This window comes from Schistosoma haematobium, chromosome 4 (genome assembly GCF_000699445.3).
Source record: "Schistosoma haematobium chromosome 4, whole genome shotgun sequence".
NCBI classification, from domain to species: Eukaryota; Metazoa; Platyhelminthes; class Trematoda; order Strigeidida; family Schistosomatidae; genus Schistosoma; species Schistosoma haematobium.
This window is the reverse complement of record NC_067199.1, coordinates 37,295,275-37,316,544: the sequence shown is the minus strand read 5'-3', so window position 1 is coordinate 37,316,544 and position 21,270 is coordinate 37,295,275. Positions and strand designations below refer to the sequence as shown.

The following is a 21,270-nucleotide window of genomic DNA, read 5'->3' as shown; positions in this document are numbered from 1 at the left end:
AATTTTTGGAAAGCCCACGTCCCATCAAGGCTATGTAAGCATTGTGACGGGTGCTTGCTTCAACTTCAGCTTAAATTCGTCCCAAATTCCTGCTAAATTAATAGATCGGAACTACTATCATAATTTTGAATCGAGCTGCTAAAAACCTTAGAAATATCCTTCTAATAATGTAAGCTTGTATAGCTCCTAATTTTTTTTATCTGATGATTATTTCATTACAATAAAATGTCCATCGAATTTTCTCCTAGTTTAGTCATAGTTGTTTATGATTTCTATTAGGAATAATTTCCATGTCTACGAACTTTGATGGACTTCGTCTGCAGTTCGTGATACTGTCTCTATGCCTGAATGTATTGTTTAGCACATGGCCACAGTATCCCAATCTATCGGCAACTTTGGGAAAGCCATAATAGACAATTTCGGGGAAATGGCACAAAAACAGCAAGTTTTCCCCAAGTCTGTGGAAACTTTCTCACCACACTAATAAGTTTTAAATTTGACTATTTTAATACCCAACAACATAAACTTGTGCTTCTACATGGCGAGCAGGCGTACTTGTCTGTGATGAGGGGTTTGGTAGCTGAACTAGTCCATAATACTCATGATGTAGACAGTTGACGTAGATGTAGTGAGACGACATATTCTAGATAATGAACTGGGAGGATTTTCTTAATATTCTGCTCGTGGTGTGCGGCAATGGATCAAGAGGAAGTTTTCCCAGTGCAAAGTCGACCACTGCTGGTGTAATTCCCACCAAAGAACTATCTTTCTGGGTGCTTCAAACCAAACTAGTTCTAAAACTAACCTAGAAACTTGAGAGTTGTTGGAATTCCACGAAACGTCAGTCTAACGCATTGAATTCAGTGTAATGTCATGGAACCCTACTATAATAACGTACCCAACAGACTTGATTTTATGAGGGATTCAATTGATTTCACCACTTACTCCTCAGAAGTATTCTTGTTTTCTGTCATATTAATTATGACCGCTAGTCATTTAATCTCGTCTCGATCTCATGTTATGCACTAAGTGCATCTCTAGCAGTCGTAGTTGAGTTTATTAGGAAGCTTCCAAATTATATCCATCCAACTTATGGTAAATAAATTAAATTATACCATTCTATAATCATAACAAGCACTCGCGCCCAACAAATGTGAGGCCCAGACTTGGCAGCTGCTACTTTCATCAACTGGGCAACAGAATCATACCACTATAAGTGACTGTCAAGTCGAACTAATATTCAATCCCGGCCACATTGTTGTCTGGCTTACTTTTCACTTAGCGTACTTAACATGATTAGTTTTTATAACATGATAAGGAATATAGACACAGTCAAGAATAATATATATGAAAGGTCTGAACTGAAGAGTAGGTCGTTATCAAATCGGTGTAAGTAATGTTCCTTAGTGAGTGTGATATAAATTAAGAAAAAAATACCTAAATAGTTGATTAACCATTCCCGTCGTTTTATTTTCAGAGATGGAATACTTTCTTAAACGGATCCCTGCCTTCAGTCGTGCATTAGGTGATATCGACTCTGACAGTGATGACGACGACGACTCAATCGTTGACCAGAATGGTCTCGATGTTCCCGATAATTCCCTGCTATTCACAAATGAGCAAGATAAAGAAATAAACGCCTATCAAATATTTCGAGATTATACAACAATATCACATGTAATTCTAACTGTTGGACCATTAACAAGTGCATTCGTAACCATTGGCGCTGGCATAACCCATAAAAGTTTATCTATTATTAAAGTATCATATAAGAAGACTTCTCTAGTATTCAACAGTTACTATCTTCCAGATTATGACAACACATTAATTATTTGTATTGAACATGAACCTAAATATTTGTGCTATCAACACAAGTATATCCTTTGTAGATACTTTCAACGTGTTTTTTGTCATAATGAGAATTTCGATAAGGATAAAATTACTATTAAAGATATTAATATACTGTGTAGTCGTCCAGTTACTCAGTATTCTTCTAAATTGAAGACACCTCCTCCTTTTATCAAATGTATACCAACTTATTCTGGATTAAGTAGTCGATTTCCAAAGCTGGAAGAACCGACAATTTTGACAGGTTTACCAGCTGAAGCGCTGAATTGGTTTTATTTCAAGTCATTACCAGTCAATGTATATATTGTATTTTATTTACCACACGTTAGTGTCTGTGAATGGTCTGCAGTAAAAGAGATATTTAACAGTCTATTACCAGTTGGTATTGAAATTATGCAAAAGCAGTTTTCATCCAACAATCAATGGGACAATAATTTATTAAGTGAAAAACTCAAGGAAATGTGTATTACTGCAGTTTGCAATAGTGAACGTGCAAAGACAGACCAAATGTATACTTGAGCTGCAATCAAACTAGCTTTCTTGTGTTTTTTTCTTTAAACATGATATTTTATATTGTATTAAGTACTTTATATTAATTGGCAATAAAAAGAGAAGCAACTGAACACAGTATGGTTTTGATTTCCTGGTCGTTACCTAAAATTATTTATTTCACTCAAAATTTTCAGTATAAATGAGGACATGTAGGAATGCCTATCCTAGTGTGAGACATCGATTTTGTGAATTTACAAGGAAAGCGTGAAATGTAGACAAAAATGCTAGTACTGATATGTTTAACTTGACGAAGAATGCAACCAATATAGAGTTAATTCTTCTCAAAAATTTATTTCACTGTTTATGAACAGCATTACAGTAGGATTTCTATTCGTTTTTATTCTAACCTTATGTGAAGATTCAAACAGTAGTCCTGGTTGTCCTTAAACGCTTTAGGTGGGTTATTGGATTTCTTCATTCTGCCTTGTTTTTTAAATAACTTTTAAGATTCTAGTAATGTAACTCAAGATAGTCGTGAACCTCACTCTTGTTTAACAAGAGCCTTATTGATTTCGGGATATATAAGGTTGTTGATGTACAAAACATGCTACGATATTCAAGCTCTTAGTTAATGGTGAAAGTGTGATAGATGCATGACCTGAACGAGACTTAACTTGCTCCTTCTATGCATTCCACCTAATATGTATAGTTTGGCAACAGCCGAAACTTGTAACCTAATTGTCCTGACGTTTCTCGAAGATATGAATGGTAAAGACTTTATACTGAAGTCCCAAAGCACTTAGTTTTCCATTCATGTATGAGGACTTCACAGAATTTCTCGACCAATATGTTCCATCTCTGAAATGATTGTTGCTTCAGGCCGAGAAAAGTAGTAGTTGCCATAGACATAGAGTTCAGGCCGAGTGTCTTTAAGTATTTGAAATTCACTCCTCGTTAGTTGAAATGCGGAGTGCAAGACGGTTTCTATAAAGTTGTTGCGACAGTAAACTTAGCTGCTTTTCGGAATATTCCACCCAGATTTTAAGATACCTCACAGAGTTGGATAAGCTGAAATGGATTCTAGTAATTTCTAAATGCAGTTAGTGCCTCCAATTTACAGTACATTGATCATCTCATGTGAAGTATTCACCTGTTTTCTGTTAAACGGAATTACACGTATTGTTGTACTCCATAGTCTCTTGCAATAAGCTGATCATTGCTAATAACTAAGAAGCTTCCAGAGATCCGTTGATAATCAAACGTAAGTCTTGCTAAACCTGAAATAATTTTACGTTCATTTTCATTGCGCGTTGTTAGTGCATCTAATGTTCATCTGTCCTCAGTGGGGTTAAATCTAGTCTTGAATTTAACTTTATCTGCAATGCTAGGTGTAATCAGCATCTTAACATCAATTTCTCCTCTGGTCACCAATATTCTGGATACGTTTGCCATGTGCTTCAAAATGTCTATTAGTCCTGTGTGGATGAGACATCGGTTGCTGGTTTTGACAAGACCTATTTGAGTCCAGGCTTGAGTTGTAAAGAATGTGCACCAGGTCACAAATAGGTCGCGATCTATGTTGTGTCCACCCCTCAACTCTTAGTGCAGTATTAGTACTGATGCTACAGGTTATCTTTATTAGAGTTTCAGCACCATTTTCATAAGGGTATTACTATATCAAATCAGCTGAGAGCTTTTGGAAGCAACCAGCGATGTCGGACTATATACAGGCAGGTCCGTATTTGTAAAAAACACGAGTTTCTGAGTGAGGTCTAAATTAAAATCACGCTTTTCACTTATTATGTGTAGGTTTATATTCTTGTCTTTGAGCCACACATTTTTTATGAAGATGATTGCTGCTAAATAGTTGCCGGAATCGAAGATGACGTGGTGTTCGTCCTTTCATTCTAGTAGTTGTAAGACATACTGAAGCCAGCAAAGAGCTGATATGTGCAAAGTAGGGAAGAAGCAAGATTATACGGAGTGAGCTTGTTTATAATATGGTAGTAGAAGAATGTAGATGAGAGTGATTAGTCGGATTCTCGATTCCGTATTTTCATGGTGTTTAAAAGCTGTGATATCCGTAGCCTCAGTTGTTGTCCGATGAACACTTGAGTGTCTAATATACAAGATAATGAAGTGAAGTCAGACGTATTACTAGTCAGCGGTTAATAATGACCTTTCTATTCACCTCCTAGAGTGTACACGTACTAATAATTTGAAGAAAAACTCAGTGATTGGCGGATTTCTTTATGAAACGAGATTCCGATTTCCCACAACAGACCATGATGGCACATCTGCTATACCAGCTGCGGAAAAGCACGTAGAACAATTATGAATTATTTGCAAACAATACAAAATATCAGTAGCACTGAGTTAACACTATGCTGCATATGTAGGCTGTATTGGATTAGCTGTAAACCTAGGTAGTCTGAATTGAGTTGGACAGAAATACAGTGATATCTAGTTTGACTTGAACTAGGAGAGCTTCAGTAATTCTCCGAGTAGTCCGTCATATAGTACTAACCCATGAAGTTTTTGGTCAGAGTTTCCTAGCAAGCCTTAAAGACCAGGTTTAAAGAATGTTATTAATTGACGATGTTAAGTAATGACTAAAAACCGATTAATCCAAATGTTAAGCATCCTATCACATTACTTGGGTGTGACTTGTATATTTGACACCGTCATATACTGGCTCAATGATCGCGATACTGAAATCTATGGATTTGAGTCCCGTGTGCAGAATAGTAGATGCGACTGCAGTACCGGGACGAAACGGCCGGTCAGTGCTCATGATCTTAATGAAACTCAACAATCTCCACTACCCGATATCGACAAACAATTGTGAATGAACCAGTCCCTAAGACGTTTGGATCACACCTTATATGTAACCTCATATTTCAGATGAAATTTGAATTAACCAATGGAATCTAAAGTTATCTCAAAACTAGGAAGATTCGCATCCGAATAAACTGATACGTTTTTCAATACCGACTCAATAAGCTCTATTGTTATATTCACGAAATCACACAAACTGGTTATAAGAAAGTAGCTGGATAAAAAAAATTTGTGTATAGCGGGAGCTTCTCTTCCCACTGCCTCACTTTAAGCCTAGTCTTCAGATTCAGAAGAGTTTAATCCCTTATTTTATTCCGATCCTGATATCCACCTTATTTTGCAAATTGTTTCCGATCTTGTCCATCTATTCTATATGTGATTTACATCCTTACATCATTCGTTGGATATTACGTAAAGATGTTTAACATTTTAAAAAACTTTCATTATCTTTTTTCATGTTACAACAATTTTTCTATTTTTATTCTAGAATTTAATATGTGGAAAATAACTATAAAACAATAATTTGTACGAATTTGACAATAAATAACATCGTTCAAAAGAGAGTTCTCTCTGAACTGTATTTTATTTAATGACTTAATAATCAGTCACTTCCGTAAAGAGATTAGAAAGAAAAGCGAATCTAGTGAAACATCACACTACTACTTACTTCTATGATAGTAGTAACACAAAGAATAAAAGAGAAAAAACCCAAAATCACATGTATATTTACTAGATTATTAATCATTATCATCATCATCATCATCATCATATGTGAAATATTGAATAAAAACTGTACAATAAAATTCACTGAAATTCGATGCATCTGAATAGTAATTGAATAATAATAATAACGATCATTATTATACTCAAAAATCCAGGTTTATCAACGGAGACAAAATAGAGGAAACATTGGTGTTAATAATAAGCATGAATTGGTCATGGTGAGTAGTAATCGATCAAGTTTATTATTGAAGAAGAAGAAGAAAAAAACACATTTTACAATGATGAATAAACATTAACAACAAATATCACATCAACACAATACGGTACACATGAACAATGAGTGTTTGTAAAACAAATACATGATAATTAATTACATAAGATTATGAATAATGATGCTGTACTACTCATGAGTAGAACAGTAGATAGAACAAAGTGACATACATATATGTATAAATATTGATTGCATATATTATACAAACATTTATAGGAGCGAAAAGAAAATCTTCATTCTATGCTTCGAATTGAATAAAAAGTTTAAATGATAAATAAGCCACAACAACAAAAATGCATGAGTTATTGTAAAATTATATGAGAACAAAATTAAATGGTTTGTATAGAAGAAGAAGAAGAAGAAGAAGAAGAAGAAGAAGAAGAAGAAGAAGAATGAGAAGTGGTAATAGCAGGAAAAGTGTGTGTGTGTTAGTAGTAGTAGTTTGATTAAATTTCTGTAAAAGGTATCGGGCGCATCATTTTTATTTTGTAAAATATTAAAGTATAGAAGCCTAAATAGTTGGACATGTCTGGGGGTAGAAGATGATTAAGAATGTATAGTATATCAGTGTATAAATATGGTTGAATATAAAGTATACAAATCTTGTTCACTGTGTACTTCTTTTTGTTTGATCACAGTATAAGTAAGGATTCAAGTCAAATTGTAGAACATGAATAATGATTATAGGATCTGTACAGTTTCGTCAAGAAACAAATAACAACCGAAAACAGTTAAGATAAGAGAATTTTTTCCCATAACAGTAGCAATATTACTGATGATAATTATACGATTATATATATATATATATATATATATATATATATATATATATATATATATATATATATATATATATATATATATATATATATATCCATTGATAAGCATGTTTCGCTTGTATGAAACAATTTGCATTACCTACAATTTAAATCATAATTAGAAAAGTTTTCTTTTATTGAATAGTTTTTTGTATACGCTCAATCCATTGCATAGCACTTTCTTGATTGATAGCACCGAGTTTGTATGTTCGATTATTGGTCTCAAGCTATGGAAAAAGAATGCATAGATTGAATGTATTATTATTATTATTCTTTGTATTTGTGCTGTATGATTACTGAGGAACTACATTACTATTTATCTATAAATTCCATTTATCATAAGCTTTCGGTTAACCTATTAATTAAGGTTATATGATTTACTATTCCTAATTTATTGCTATTCAATTACTCACAGTCTCCCCTATTCACAGCCACTGTGATCGTTATTTTCTATTTTGTGGTGTAATGAGGTTTAGTATGCGTAAATGTGAAGCACTCTAGCTCAAATATAAATACAGTATAGGTTGGTTGGTGACTCTTTTGTACATAAAGAGAAGATTGTGAATACTGGACTAGTAAAAATTTAGTTCTCGGTTTAAGATCAATAGTACTAATCGGAAACAATAAGCTACAGAGTGAATAGTACATGTAAAATCGACCAAATTAGAATCAAGCTTGTCATTGGTGGCGGCACGTGCTTTTGGTCAGCGGGTTTCAAGATATAACAACTATTCAGTAAGCATACAACTATAATTAATATACGGAAATTGTGGAGATTATCGAGTTTCACAAATTGCTCACCTGTCGTTACCCATCAATAGCATTAGAAGATTGTTGTACAATATCCTGAACTAATAAACGTTGGGCATGTAAACCATTGGATACCAACTTAGTAGTATAAAAGTTAACTCTTCTCTATGAGATCTGAATATTTTAGGTTTGATCCCTAATGTGAGTCCTATTCTAGGACAAAACAGCTGTCCACCAGGGTTTTGTGATTGTCAATGGTTATCTAACTACACTGAGTTATTGATGTGAGTCTCCACATTAAACAATCTTCATAAAACCCTTATACTATCTTATTGTTTGACAAAATTGAAAGTTGTAAACACATTTAGGACCTACTACAATACCGAAACTCAATATTAATCAAACAGACAATAACTCACTTCAAATACAACAAATGCAGGTGATTTTCGTTGAATTGCAAAATTTTTAATAATTCTCACTGTTCTAACATCTTGTAAATCAATACAACCACGAGGTGAAGCATTAGCATAACTTTCATAATATTTCAATTGATGCCGATTTGTATCTAAAGCGAATAAACGTTGTTTCCATTGTTGTAAAAATTTACGATGACCTAATTTATATAAATAACCATAATATGACGCTGAAGCTAAATGTTCCGGTAGATGATGTTCAACAGTAGTAGTAGTACCACCACCGGGTAGACTATGACCACTTTGTGATTGACAATCAGATGTGTTAGTATGTGCTAAAGATGAAGAACTTTCACTTAGTTTACGTTTTCCACGTTTGTCATGTCTAAAATTAAAATTGTTTTATTTAGGGAAGAAAAAAGAGAAAATGGGTTATGACAAACAGATGTGAATAGGTTATTGTAAATTTTTCAAGAAAAAAAAAGGGAAATCAGGAATATTCCAGAAGGTTAGAGGTAACTGGTATGAAATTCTGGGATTTTAGTTTTAAGTTAATTGGCACTCAACAACAGTAAGGTGTACATGGGATATTGAGGAAATTGGAACTCGCTATGAAATTCGAGTTCACATAACTCAGATGCTTCACAATCTAATATATTACCACTGATTTACACATACTAGGACTGACCTTCTGTAGGACTGGAATATTTACAACTTACTTCGTAATCTAATAATCATCAACTGTAGAGTTTTGTAATTATCGAAATATATACAACTTTTAGATATAAGCATCATTGGAATAATGACTTTTTTTAACTGCATGAGATTACAAATTTCTCTGTTCAATGGTTTTATCCTTATCCACAGTCTCAACACATGTGTTGGAGCATTCTTAAACCTTCTTGTGTAAAAATACTTGTTTAAGTACCCAGGTGCTGGCAGAAAATATTTTGTTAGAACGATTCGAGATTAGCAAGAAGTTAGGCAATAAAGTGTTTAAACTTTGTAATTTGTTTCTTTTTTCGTAAACACACTAAGGACATCTAATGCCGGAAAGTAAGGTATTGACGTGTTATATGTGAGATCAAAATGAGTATAAAATTATAATTGATGTAAAGATGACATTTTACATATCTAAAACAATGTTAAGGATAGAAACGACCTGTTGTGACCTCGTTCTGTCATGCCACCAGTAAGTGATCTGATATATTAAAGCTTATTGGTCCAAGTCGAACTTATCTGTCCTCAATCCCACATGAGAAAGTCTATGAATAATCTCTATACTCAGAAAACTCATATGAGTATACAAATAAATTACAGGACCATTATGGCGAACGAAGACTTGTTTAATGCAAAATCACATAGTGTCTTGGTAAAATATGAAAAGTATAAATTAAATACATTATTAACACATCTTCTTTGTGTTGTCCTTAACAAACTTCACTATTCCTTTGAATCTATTGTCATTCTGACTGCTATCCGATTTCCTTTCTGTTCTTTTCAAATCAATCTTCTGCTGCTAGGTATGCCACTTACCATTGAGGCTACATACTACTTATATTTGTCAGCATACGTAGTTTACACCACACCAAATCATACAATACAAAACAAATCACAACATATACTTAACTAGGAAATTTCTCATCTGAATAAAATAGGCTTAGAATGAATTCATCATGACGATTTCGGAACAAAATAAGAATAAAATAACGGTGGGAAAGAAAAGAAAATTACAATTAGTTCAACAGAATTAATAACTGATATGAAAATATAGAATAAACAATGCTTAAAATTAATTTTCCTACTACAGTCTAGGCATTACGTTTAATCAAGGCGTAAAATCACTTTTCATCACAATACTAATTGCTTACATTAAAACTAAAGAAGATCTAAATGCTTGATCTCGTTCAGTACGCCATGGTAAAGTTGAATTGAATAAACTACCACCAGCACCAGCTACACCAAAAGTTAAAGAAGATTTTTCTATATCATTAGATTGTTTTAATTTTCCATTGTCTATTTCATTTGGAAAATATGCAGAACCATGTCTTTTCAGTAAATTCCCTGTTTTATTGATTTGATTCAAAGTATTTGTTACAGATGAATGAAAACATTTTGAATTTATAGATGATGAACATTTTGTATGACATAATAGATCACATTCAATACATTTAACAATATCATCTGATGATTGACAAATGTTCTGGCATAATTCACATTGTACATTTGTATTGTTAGTTATTCGAGATGAAGTAAATTTATGCAGATGATGTTGAAGCTAGAAAAGAAAACAACGTAACAATGTCAATAAAGACTGATCAAAGAAACAAATGAATATTGTAATGAAATGTAGATTCTTTAAGGAAGATATATTTTAGGAATAGTTTTTTTTTGATTAACAATTAATGATCTAACTAGGAATATTGGACACTTCACATAGTTTGCTATAAGAGTTTATGAAGTGAACTCATCAAATGTAGCATATTTATGGTAGACAAGTGGAATAAAATATACATTAGAGAATGGACAAATAATAATAAACAATGAAGGGGAAATGAGTCAGATTTCCTTTTATAATGCAAACAAACAAAGGGTTGCAGTGATCTGATCATGTTGTTTGTAACAAATGCAAGATCAAGTCCCAATGTTTAATAAGAACTGTTTTTAATATACATAGTCAACTACTAATCTGGACAAATTTTAACTGTAATCACTTTGTTATTTCATAAATTTACGCATGAAACCTTAATTCTATAGCACAAACTTTCTCGAAGAATTAGAGAAAAACAAACACAATCTAACTTACTTCATCTTGTACAGGGGCGTTGATATCGAATCCATCAATTCTAATTGTATCATGTAACATGGTACTGCCAAGACCACCCCCAGTACCAGTAAGGCTATTTACACTATCTGATTCATATTCAATCGCCAGATCTCGATATCCAGTACTTAAATCAGTATCCAATGATGAGTAATCAGGCATCAATTGATGGTAATTTTGACCATTTGATGACAACCCTACATTACTCTCAACACCAATATTACCACCGATACCGATTCTACATGCAGTACGACGAGTTAAACGCTTCAAAGTAGTTGTTCGGTGATATTCTAGTATAGCATGACGTGTAAAATGATAATCATCTAGTGAGGATTCACCAACTGAATCATATCGATCACCATAAATATAATCATTATCTTCATGAAATGCTTCATCTTCTGAAGTTTGTTCAGATTTCGGTATGTTATTACCATTATAATTTGTTTTTAAAACGTTGAGATTACTATCAGTAGTATTGTTAGTGGTACGTGGATGTTTTGTTTCAATTCCATTTATTGTTCGATCATCATTGGATTTTAATATTTCTCTAGATTTTGAATGATTACAATCTTTTATTGTTCGTACTGTTATAGTTGTACTATTTGTAGATGGTGGATTCATGTCAGTACTCAGTTGACTTTCAGCATTCATGGTAGAATCTTTTATAATAATGATATGTGATTGGGTTGTTTCATTTGAATGTTGTTCAGATTGAACTGGTTGAACTGGGATTGAACTGGTAGTAATCACTTCGGGGCAATTTGTAAATGTACTATCCAAATCAATACTAGCACTACTTTCTCCTTGTGGTGTTAATGTTTGAGTTAATTCATTAGTTAGTGGATAAGTTGTTGATGAAGATGTAGTGGTCAATGATGATACCAATACACTATTCGTTTGATTAGTATCTAATAAACCACTAGATACTGCACGTCGTCTAGACATTGCATAATCAGATGTGACTAATTTATGATGTGATAAACTTTCAATTGGTTCACTGCTTTCTCTATATGGTGTACAACGTGATGGTAACTGATTGGAATGATGAACTATTTTAACATGAGTGTTTATTTTGCTATCAGTATTACTACTACTTATAGTATTAGTAGTAGTAGTAGTAGTAGTGGCAGAAGCAGAAGTATCTACAACAGATCGTGGAATATTCGAAGTTGACTGAATATTTACATTTGATTTATCATGTTTTGTCATATGTTTATGTGGATGTGATGAATATAAGTTAAGCAGTTCAGACTGTGCTTGTTCCCATGCATCTTGCCAACCAACAGCTTCTTCTCCTTCACGTAATCCTAAAACAGCATATGTTTGCTCCTTAAGTATAGAAGAGAAAGGAAGAGAAAGAAATATTTACCAGTTATCATTTTAACCTGCTGTGAAAGTTGCAACAGTCTGACTGTGATACCAAAAATAATTATTGATTGAAACGTGCAGTAATACACTTGTGGTAATAAAACTACGAAATCCTGATTAAATAAATTCTTCCAAGTTGCCAAGAGATAATGTTTTAAGCCTCTTATGTTTTTGTCTTATCAGGTAATCTATGTATAATTATATGTCATATAAATTCAATTTACTGATTGTGCAAAATAACCAAAAACGAATGATTTAAGAAATTGAAAATAACTGTGACTAATCATACAAGAAGACAACTGTTATACTTCAGCGTTCAAAATAAATAAACTGTAAAAACAGTTAAACATAGTTACAGTTGATCGATCGCCGACTGGCTCATGACTACTGTTATGTTTGTCTATTTCTTCTTAGTGTTAAATAAATTACGTTGATTAAGACGTAATGTGGACACAAGTCTAAATGACTGAACACAGCACACAAAATGCTCAAATCAAAGGTCTCTATAAACAATCAATTGACAACCCTGGATTTAAGCTTTATACCGGTTGACACTCGTCAACAAGGCATACTTGTAGTGTTAACGGGAGTGGTGTCAATCGTGAGATCAGGATACGCGTCGCCAAGTTTCACAATATAAGATACTACCATTTAATTACTCGGGCATCATTTGTCTTAAGATTGCAGGAACATTATACTGAAGAGTGTCAAACAAACGTGAAATTTAGCTATAAAGTTCGAATAAAATTAAGACAACTGTGATGTACGTTTATTATTCACACTCAACCTCTCCTTAATTAACAATTTTTCACAGCTCCACACACTTTCTATTCCTTTAACCTGTCTTGCAGTAATACCAATACTTTTACAAATGATATATGTGGTTACCATTGCTGTTAAAGATAAGAGTGAACAATTTATACAGTGATTACTGTTTTATTAACAATGAGCCCTAGTATTTGTGTAATTACTAGTTCAGATTCAATTTCTAACGTGGTTACAAGGAAAGATAATTGATCTCTCAGCATAGTACATCTTTATATAGATATATTTGCAAGAAGAAAAGTATGTACTTAAACTGATGAAGCAGCTATTTAGTTAACATTATATTTCTAATATTGATGATCATACCCACAAAATATATCGTTGAAGGATAAGGGACGAAATGCTATAGTCGTTTAAATGTCAGTCATAAAATTTCTTTGCAACTATCTATAATCCCCTAACAACTAAATATATTCACAAACACGCAAGGATAAAGCCCTTTGAGTACGGTTTATGTAACTAGCTACACATGAGCACTTAAATTGGTATACAAACATGGAGGAGCCCATCATCGGTAACCTATCCTTGATTTGTTGTATAAGTACTGGTTTAGTTGAGAAAATATATCAGCATGGTCGGGAAAAGGATTTACTAAACCGATTAACAGCACCATTTTTTCTCATTTGGTAGATACTGAACATTAAATCAAATACATATATTGAATTATTCAACCAGGAGTACTACACACACACACACACAACACCGATTTAACATAGGAACTTTGTCAGACAAAATTTCTATTCAATAATTAATTCCTTATTTCATATGAATTAAATAGTAGAAGGAAATTGTTATATCTGGATGAGAAAGAAATGAATGGTAACCGCCAGGAATTATTTATGGACCGTTATTATTTAGATATATATATATTCTTATTGTATAACTACTAAGTAACTATATTATATGTATATTCATATTCTTTTTATTATAAGCTCCCACTTAACCTATTAACTATTATAATATGACTTACTGTTTATAAGATATTCCCAAACACAGTTGTTAGGAAACGGGTACTAGGTAAGGATGGCAAATCGATTGATGAAGTAGTGAAACTTCATCAGTTGAGATGGCTGGGACACGTGTTACGTATGCCCAACCACCGAATGCCTCGATGTACGATGTTTTGTTGTATAGGAGTAGATTGGAAGAAAGCTAGGGGCCGCCAGACCAAAACATGGCACAAGTCCATGAAGTCACTGACAAGTGGACTGAATCATATTGGTAGGTGTAGACTACCTGGTTGGGGACCGCGAGATGATAGCAACCGATGGTTAGAGACCCTGAATGACATGGCTCGAAATCGTTTGTAATGGCGCAGGTGCATCCACTCTTTGTGTTCTCCCAAATTCTAATCTTCTGAATTCTTCATGTCCCTTTTTTCCTCTTTCCAAATTTGTTTCACTGGATTATACTCTTTAAATAACATCTTCAAACCCTAATCTTCCTGATTACTGCTTATACTCTTGCTACCTCTACCACTACGGGATTTGAATCGACCACTGCATCTCTGTGCTAAGGTGGTGTGGCAACTCGAACTGATGTACGTACGTACGAAGTTCTACGTTGTTACTGACTGACTGACTGAATTAATTATTAACAGTCTTTCACAATCACAGCCACTTTTTGGCTTGATCTTGTATAATTGTTATTTTCTATTTATGGTATGATGCGGACTGGTTTGTTTGTATATAATCCCAGTATATTTGAAATATATGATTCGTTTAACGGAGGGTGATATTGGTGTTCTGGACTGAACCGGCTGGGTTAGAAAAGAAGCTACTATTTCAGAGGATCAATAAGAAATCTACACTGCTCGTACAGGTTTATACGTCATTAAACAGGTCATATAAGACGGTGTCTCTAATTGCCGGCGATCGTATTATGTGATATAATTAATCGGGCATAATAACATAACAGAAATAATAAATAATTGGCAAACATTTAATAGAATAACAATAATAATAATGATTTATAACTAACAATATGACTATTGTTAAATCCCTGTCGTAAAACCGGTTCATATGGACGATTAGTATTTTTACGATAACTAGGTGAGAAATGATCTAAATCATAGACTGAACCACAAGCCAAATCTTCAGTTAAATAAAATTTCCATAAATCAAATGAAGCTAAATATGTTGCTGGTCTAAGAACCTGTTATGTAATATGGAAGGAAGAGGAAAAATGAGAAAAACAATAATGAATAAAACAAGAAAATAATTCAATAACATATTAATGGTTACATTTGAATTGCTCAATCATTTAAGAATATTGAGTATAGAAAGGGAGAAGAGAGATTTTTAACTGCTATTGAAATGTTTAACATTGAATTTTAACAGCTTTCTAGTTCTATCTCTTTTCATCATTTCAACTATCGAACGAAAAACAAAAAGGTGGGAAGTATGAGAAGAAACTTTACTTCTAAGGTTTGTTTACTTACAGAAAACGTAATATTCTGAAAATATGTTAAAATCAGTAATAAAAAAAGTCTGTAACTGTCTAATTAAGACATGACATATTATTCCCCGTTTGTACAGAAGTGATTGACTGGATAAAATGTTCTCAAATTTTCGCCAGCTGCTGAAGACTTCTTTGTGGGAATTTTCAATCTTTTAGAAAGCAATATGAGTAGGTAATCTAGTTTTAGGTGAAATTATAGGAGATTATTACATAATATATATGTTGTTGTTGTTGTGCAGTTATTAAATATATGACTCACAAATTTTTTTTATATAACTATAGTTGCAAGTTTTCATTAAACTCAATGACTGTTGATAATATCCTTCAGAGATTAAATATTACTGTTAATTAATTGTACATATACCACCATTCAAAGTTTTTAAGTCATAATGTGCACAGAATTATTGATTGGATGTTCTAGTATTCCGATTGAACAAATGGAGAACAGAATGAGTTCATGTGGGTCAAACAAGATCAACATACTCATGGAGCACAACAGTTTAAGACAAGGCTCGTTAGCATAATAGACAGAAAGCGAATTACCCATTGATAGATTCCAAAATTCAGTGATTTCATTATTCAGGTACATAAAAGTTGAATTCATAACAGTAAGCGCACACCAAAATGAACTCATGATGTATTTGGATAAGAGGGCAATTGAAGTTTTTAAAAAGACCTCAGTTTAGTAACTATAACATTGGATCTATATATCTGTAATAGGAATGGTTATATAACTGGTGGTTGAACCCTATCTATCAACGGGATAAACAAGTATCACTCAGAAATCTCTTACTTCTATGTGTATCTCCAATTAGTTAGTTGGTAAAGTTCTATTACAAGGTCAAAGAAAAAACTACCTGGAAATTTCCAACTATACATATAGTGATCTTTTTATATTGGTGTTTTTGAGATTGACAAAGTTCAATTACTCATTAGAATTTCCTAAGTGATGTCCTCTCTGAGCTCGTAAATCTTTAACATGAACTAAAAATTGATAAGTCTACTACTGGATACTCAATACTGAATTTTTAGCCGCTTCCGTCTACTTATACACTTTAACTTGAACAACAGAGAAAAGATGAGAAGTGAAAGTAAGGGCTTTGCTCCAAGGTTAATTATGTACAAATTATTTATAGAGTTCCATGTGGCCGTAATCTTCTAAAACTTTCTAGAAATACACTAGATTTAACGATAATATAAGTAATTATCCAATCAAAAGCGTAATCCCTAATTTTCTAAATGTTTCATGAAAAGTCTCCATTGAGCACAGATTGGATAAAACATTTCCTCAGGTTTATTGAAACCTTGGCTATTCCTAAATTTAACTCCCCACCTCCTTATGTGTACAAATACAATTTGTCGTAACCTTGATTTTACCCTGGTAATCCTTAAGTTATTCTATGGCCTAGGATAACGCGATAATTTCTTATTCTTTTTATACGATGTAAAATTGTTTCACTCCCCATTGTTACATTTCCGACTTGAACTTTTATTTAATTGACCTTTATTAATTTTCATATAAAATGCCCTGATAAGTATATGTGTAACCAGATTGTTCGAAATGTATAGCACAAATACATCACATTTTTCAGATCAACTCCGTCTTCTCATTGTTCTATCGAAATTTATAAAAGGGATTAATTGCTTTAAACATTTTTTTCAGTTCAAATCATCATACAACTGATCTATATAAATAGAAATAACTTAACTAAATTAACAATAAAATATAATTTCAATAGTTGAAATCATGAGTCAATTGAAACTAGACTATCATGAAAAGCCTGGGAGCACTCGATGGCCGTTTAGTCCTACTATAGACATCCACGACCCCACCTCGAGAGATTCCAACCCAAGATCTATCAGTCTCGCGTGCGCGAGCGCTTAACCAACTAAACCACTGAGTTGTCCGTCATTCAACGGTGTTAATATCTAACTTCAACTAATACATGAAATTGAGCGACATATCCACCATCGTCTTTAGTGAGTTACTATCTCACAACAAACTCGGGTGAACTCCACTTGATCACCGTTTCTCACTAGAACTCCAGAAAATACCTCTTGAAACCAATCACTAGTAAGCATATATTGATTAGTCCCGACCTTTGTTGCTACCTTGGCGTGGTGGTCGAGCTTGCCTATCGTGATGAAGCAACCGAGCTATCCTGGCTGGAACAACCGTTCCTCAAGGTCCTACCATGTCAGACAAGTCGGTTGATGAGCGGTAAGACTAAAAGCAACAAACCCAAGGTCCGAAGGCGAAGTCGTACTGCTGACTGTACAAAAGTGTGACAGCAGTAAGGTGTTTCCTTCAGACAACCAGCATGACAGCGATGCTGCCTTCTCACAAGGAGGAGTGGGGTCAGAAAAGGTGCACCCTAAAAATGCACACCTTGCCTTATCCCACGGATATCCGTCTCCGGCGGTAAGGTCCCAAAAAGTACGGAGCTAACACAAAAATTACCCATAAAAAGGTCGTGTGTGACCGACCTCAAGCAGTTGTCCCTTGGGCACTGCGGTCACACTCTCAGGTCACTAAGACCACCTCTAATCCAATTTCCTTTTCAGGTACCTCCAGAAGAACCCTTCCACGGTGTGTGGGAAACCGGGGAAATGATAACCGCCGTCATACCTCTAACAGCACTCAAGCCCATAGTGATTAGTATTAGAATACGTTCGATTCTTGCAATGTGGGGATCATAGATACACACAGTGCTGAGGAATCCCACACAATAGAATGAAATGGACATCTAAATGCTTCCAGGTTCTTCATAATGATCTAGTTTCAACTGACTCATGATCTTAACTATTAAAATGAAAGATTATCATTCATAATTTAGAAAAACAATATAAATATATATTACCTTTTCACTCAATGTAGGTGAATAACGAAAATTAAAAAATATAGGCCATTCATAATGTTGTTGTTGTATAAATGGCCATATAGAATGTGAATAATATAATTCTAATAAATGTTCATCTATATTTGATATAATACTTGTACCATATTTATAATTATTTAATAAACTTTCAATTAATTTAGGAAACCATATAGTAAATCTTTCAAATTCTGTATCATATTTAAAATTATGAAAACGATTTGATATATAATGATATGCAATAAATTGTATATAATAATCATTAAATTCAAATGATAATGGAAATTGTTTTAATAATTGATGTACAGCATCTAAAAATTGTAAAAATATTGGTGAAAAATGATTGGTTTTATTTAATATTGTTTGATTGGAATTAGAATTAAATGTATGTCCAAATATTAACCATTCTTTATCAATTAAACTCCAAAAACCATAAATTGTACGATAATATGGATCAAGCATAATTTGTACTAATGATACAGTCTATAAATAAATAAATAAAAAAAAAAGAAGGAAAGACGAAAGCAGTGAGATAAAAGAAGAATAGTGAAAAGATTATTATATATTTTTTAAAAAAAATGATCATTGAAAGTCCTATTCACTGATTTCTCGTGGTGGTGGTCAGTCAGTAACAACGTAGAAATTCGTGCGTACATACGTACATCAGTTCGAGTTGCCATACTACATTAGCACAGAGATGCAGTTGTCGATTCAAATCCCGTAGTGGTAGAGGCGGTAAGAGTATAAGCAGTAATAGGAAACATTATGTATACGAATATTCGTCAAGATTAGAACGAAAGTTTCACAGTAATTGAGCGCCGAGTATAGAGAAGTCATTATATGTGAAAATTATATTTGAAATATTCTCAGCGATTGAAATTTAACTAATTCCAACGTTTCGTCCAGCTAACTTGTCTGGACTTCATCAAAGCTTTGATGATTTTGATTATTACCCTGAATTACAGACAAGTTAGCTGGACGAAACGTTGGAATTAGTTAAATTTCAACCGCTGAGAATATTTCAAATATAATTTTCACATATAATGGAAACATTATGCTTTGAAAATGTTATTCAAGGAGCATAATCCAGTGGAATAAATTCGGAAAGAGAAAAAAGAGACAAGGAGGATTCAGGAGATTAGAATTTCGAAGAACACAGAGAGTGGATGTACCTGCGCCATTGCAAACGATTTCGAGCCATGTCATTCAGGGTCTCTAACCATCGGTTGCTATCCTCTCACGAATCCCAACCAGGTAGTCTACACCTACCAACATGACTCAGTCCACTTGTCAGTGACTTCATGGATTTGTGCCATGTCTTGGTCTGGCCGCCTCTAGCTTTCTTCCAACCTACTCCTATTCCACTGAGCAACGCACGTCGAGGCATTCGGTGGTTGGGCATACGTAACACGTGTCCCAGCCATCTCAACTGATGAAGTCTCACTACTTCTTCAATCGATTTGCCATCCTTACCTATTACCCGTTTCCTAACAACTGCGTTACTTACTCGGTGGTCCCAGGATATACGAGCAATATTTCGAAGACACCTATGATCAAATATTAGTAACCTACAAATATCCTCTACTCTTACTGGTCATGTTTCACTGCTATAAAGTAGGACGGAACGAACTGCTGCGCAGTAAACACGTCCTTTGGTTGATAGATGGATATCTCGCCTACGCCATAAATGACGCAAGTTGGCAAAAGCTAGTCGAGCCTTCTGTATCCGTGCTGAGATTTCGTCACGAAAAACAAATTTCCGGCGCTTTATTCGGGTTGGTGGACATGAAGGAGTTGAAAAACCCTGATTCCAAATCAATGGTGTACACGGACTTCAAAATCCTAAGCGAACAAATGGCGAATGGACTAATTATTGGTCACCGACTACCATGAGACTGTATCTCCTAACGTTGCTCCACTGCCTTGTGGGTTAGGCAACTAGGTCAAAGGCTCAAAGAGTGGTCCCGTAAGAAAACCACTTGCTTCGGTTTGAGCACCCGGACAGTATTCCAACCCTCACACAAATCGAATGATTTATGTGCTGCACATCTAATCGGTGCCTCCTTGAACCAATGTTTATGTGTTTAAATGAATACATATAATTGGTAATTACAATTAATCGACTGGTAAAGTAGTCAATCTTCATCAATTGAGATAGCTGGAACATGTAATGACGTATACACATATATCGCCGAACTTGAATTACGATGTTAAGTACTGTAAAAAAAATAGACTGACAGAATGACAAAGAGAGATGTGGTATTACTATATGAAGTCATTGACTGTAGGACTAAGATAATTTGTTAAGAACCATATGATTATCGCAAGCAAGTGATTAAATACGTTGGTAAGAATAACTGAGAATTTGTCGTGGTAGTATAGATGCCATTCACTGTTTGCCTGAGATTTAGAGCTTTTTTAGTTTATTTTCAAAAGTTTATTTCACAAAGTCATTTTTTCTTGAATAATATCTTTTATGTCCAATGTTTCCCACCACCACTGATACTTTGTTACTTCTAACACTCTGGAACATGTCATGATTAAATCATATCACTTTGTTGATAAGATGTGTAACAGTTTGAATCGATGAACATATGTATCAGATTCGATGTTGCCGAAGGTTAAATAACTAGCTGACTAACTGATAATTACATAACTCCTAACTATAAGAAGGTGAAACTATAACCAAACAGTAACAGTTTTAAAAATGGATCTAAGTACTACAAATTTGTATTTCCAATCAATCAATAGTTTACTGGAAAAT

At 33.7% G+C, this 21,270-nt stretch overlaps 2 protein-coding genes across 3 annotated transcripts in view; one reads left to right on the top strand and one right to left on the bottom strand.

The window, feature by feature from the left end:
- MS3_00007991 (uncharacterized protein) lies at positions 1 to 2,521 on the top strand. The gene is made up of 2 exons (XM_051216328.1): positions 1 to 169; positions 1,478 to 2,521. The coding sequence occupies exon 2, from the start codon at positions 1,480 to 1,482 to the stop codon at positions 2,365 to 2,367; it is 888 nt and encodes a 295-aa protein (XP_051066905.1). The 5' UTR covers positions 1 to 169; positions 1,478 to 1,479; the 3' UTR covers positions 2,368 to 2,521.
- A 3,082-nt stretch (positions 2,522 to 5,603) lies between these two features.
- The window catches only part of SBF2_1 (SET-binding factor 2), a gene marked incomplete at its 5' end in the record, with an annotated part of 97,280 nt that continues 81,613 nt past the window's right edge, over positions 5,604 to 21,270 (bottom strand). The window contains 6 exons of one of the 2 annotated variants that reach the window (XM_035729728.2): positions 5,604 to 6,001; positions 8,160 to 8,538; positions 10,025 to 10,431; positions 10,960 to 12,306; positions 15,151 to 15,324; positions 18,492 to 18,989. In XM_035729728.2, the coding sequence (XP_035585586.1) occupies positions 5,819 to 6,001; positions 8,160 to 8,538; positions 10,025 to 10,431; positions 10,960 to 12,306; positions 15,151 to 15,324; positions 18,492 to 18,989 (2,988 nt within the window). In that variant the 3' untranslated portion in view covers positions 5,604 to 5,818. Of the gene's footprint in view, positions 6,002 to 7,044; positions 7,218 to 8,159; positions 8,539 to 10,024; positions 10,432 to 10,959; positions 12,307 to 15,150; positions 15,325 to 18,491; positions 18,990 to 21,270 lie in introns of those variants that run through there. The other variant, XM_051216327.1, reaches the window with a different exon arrangement.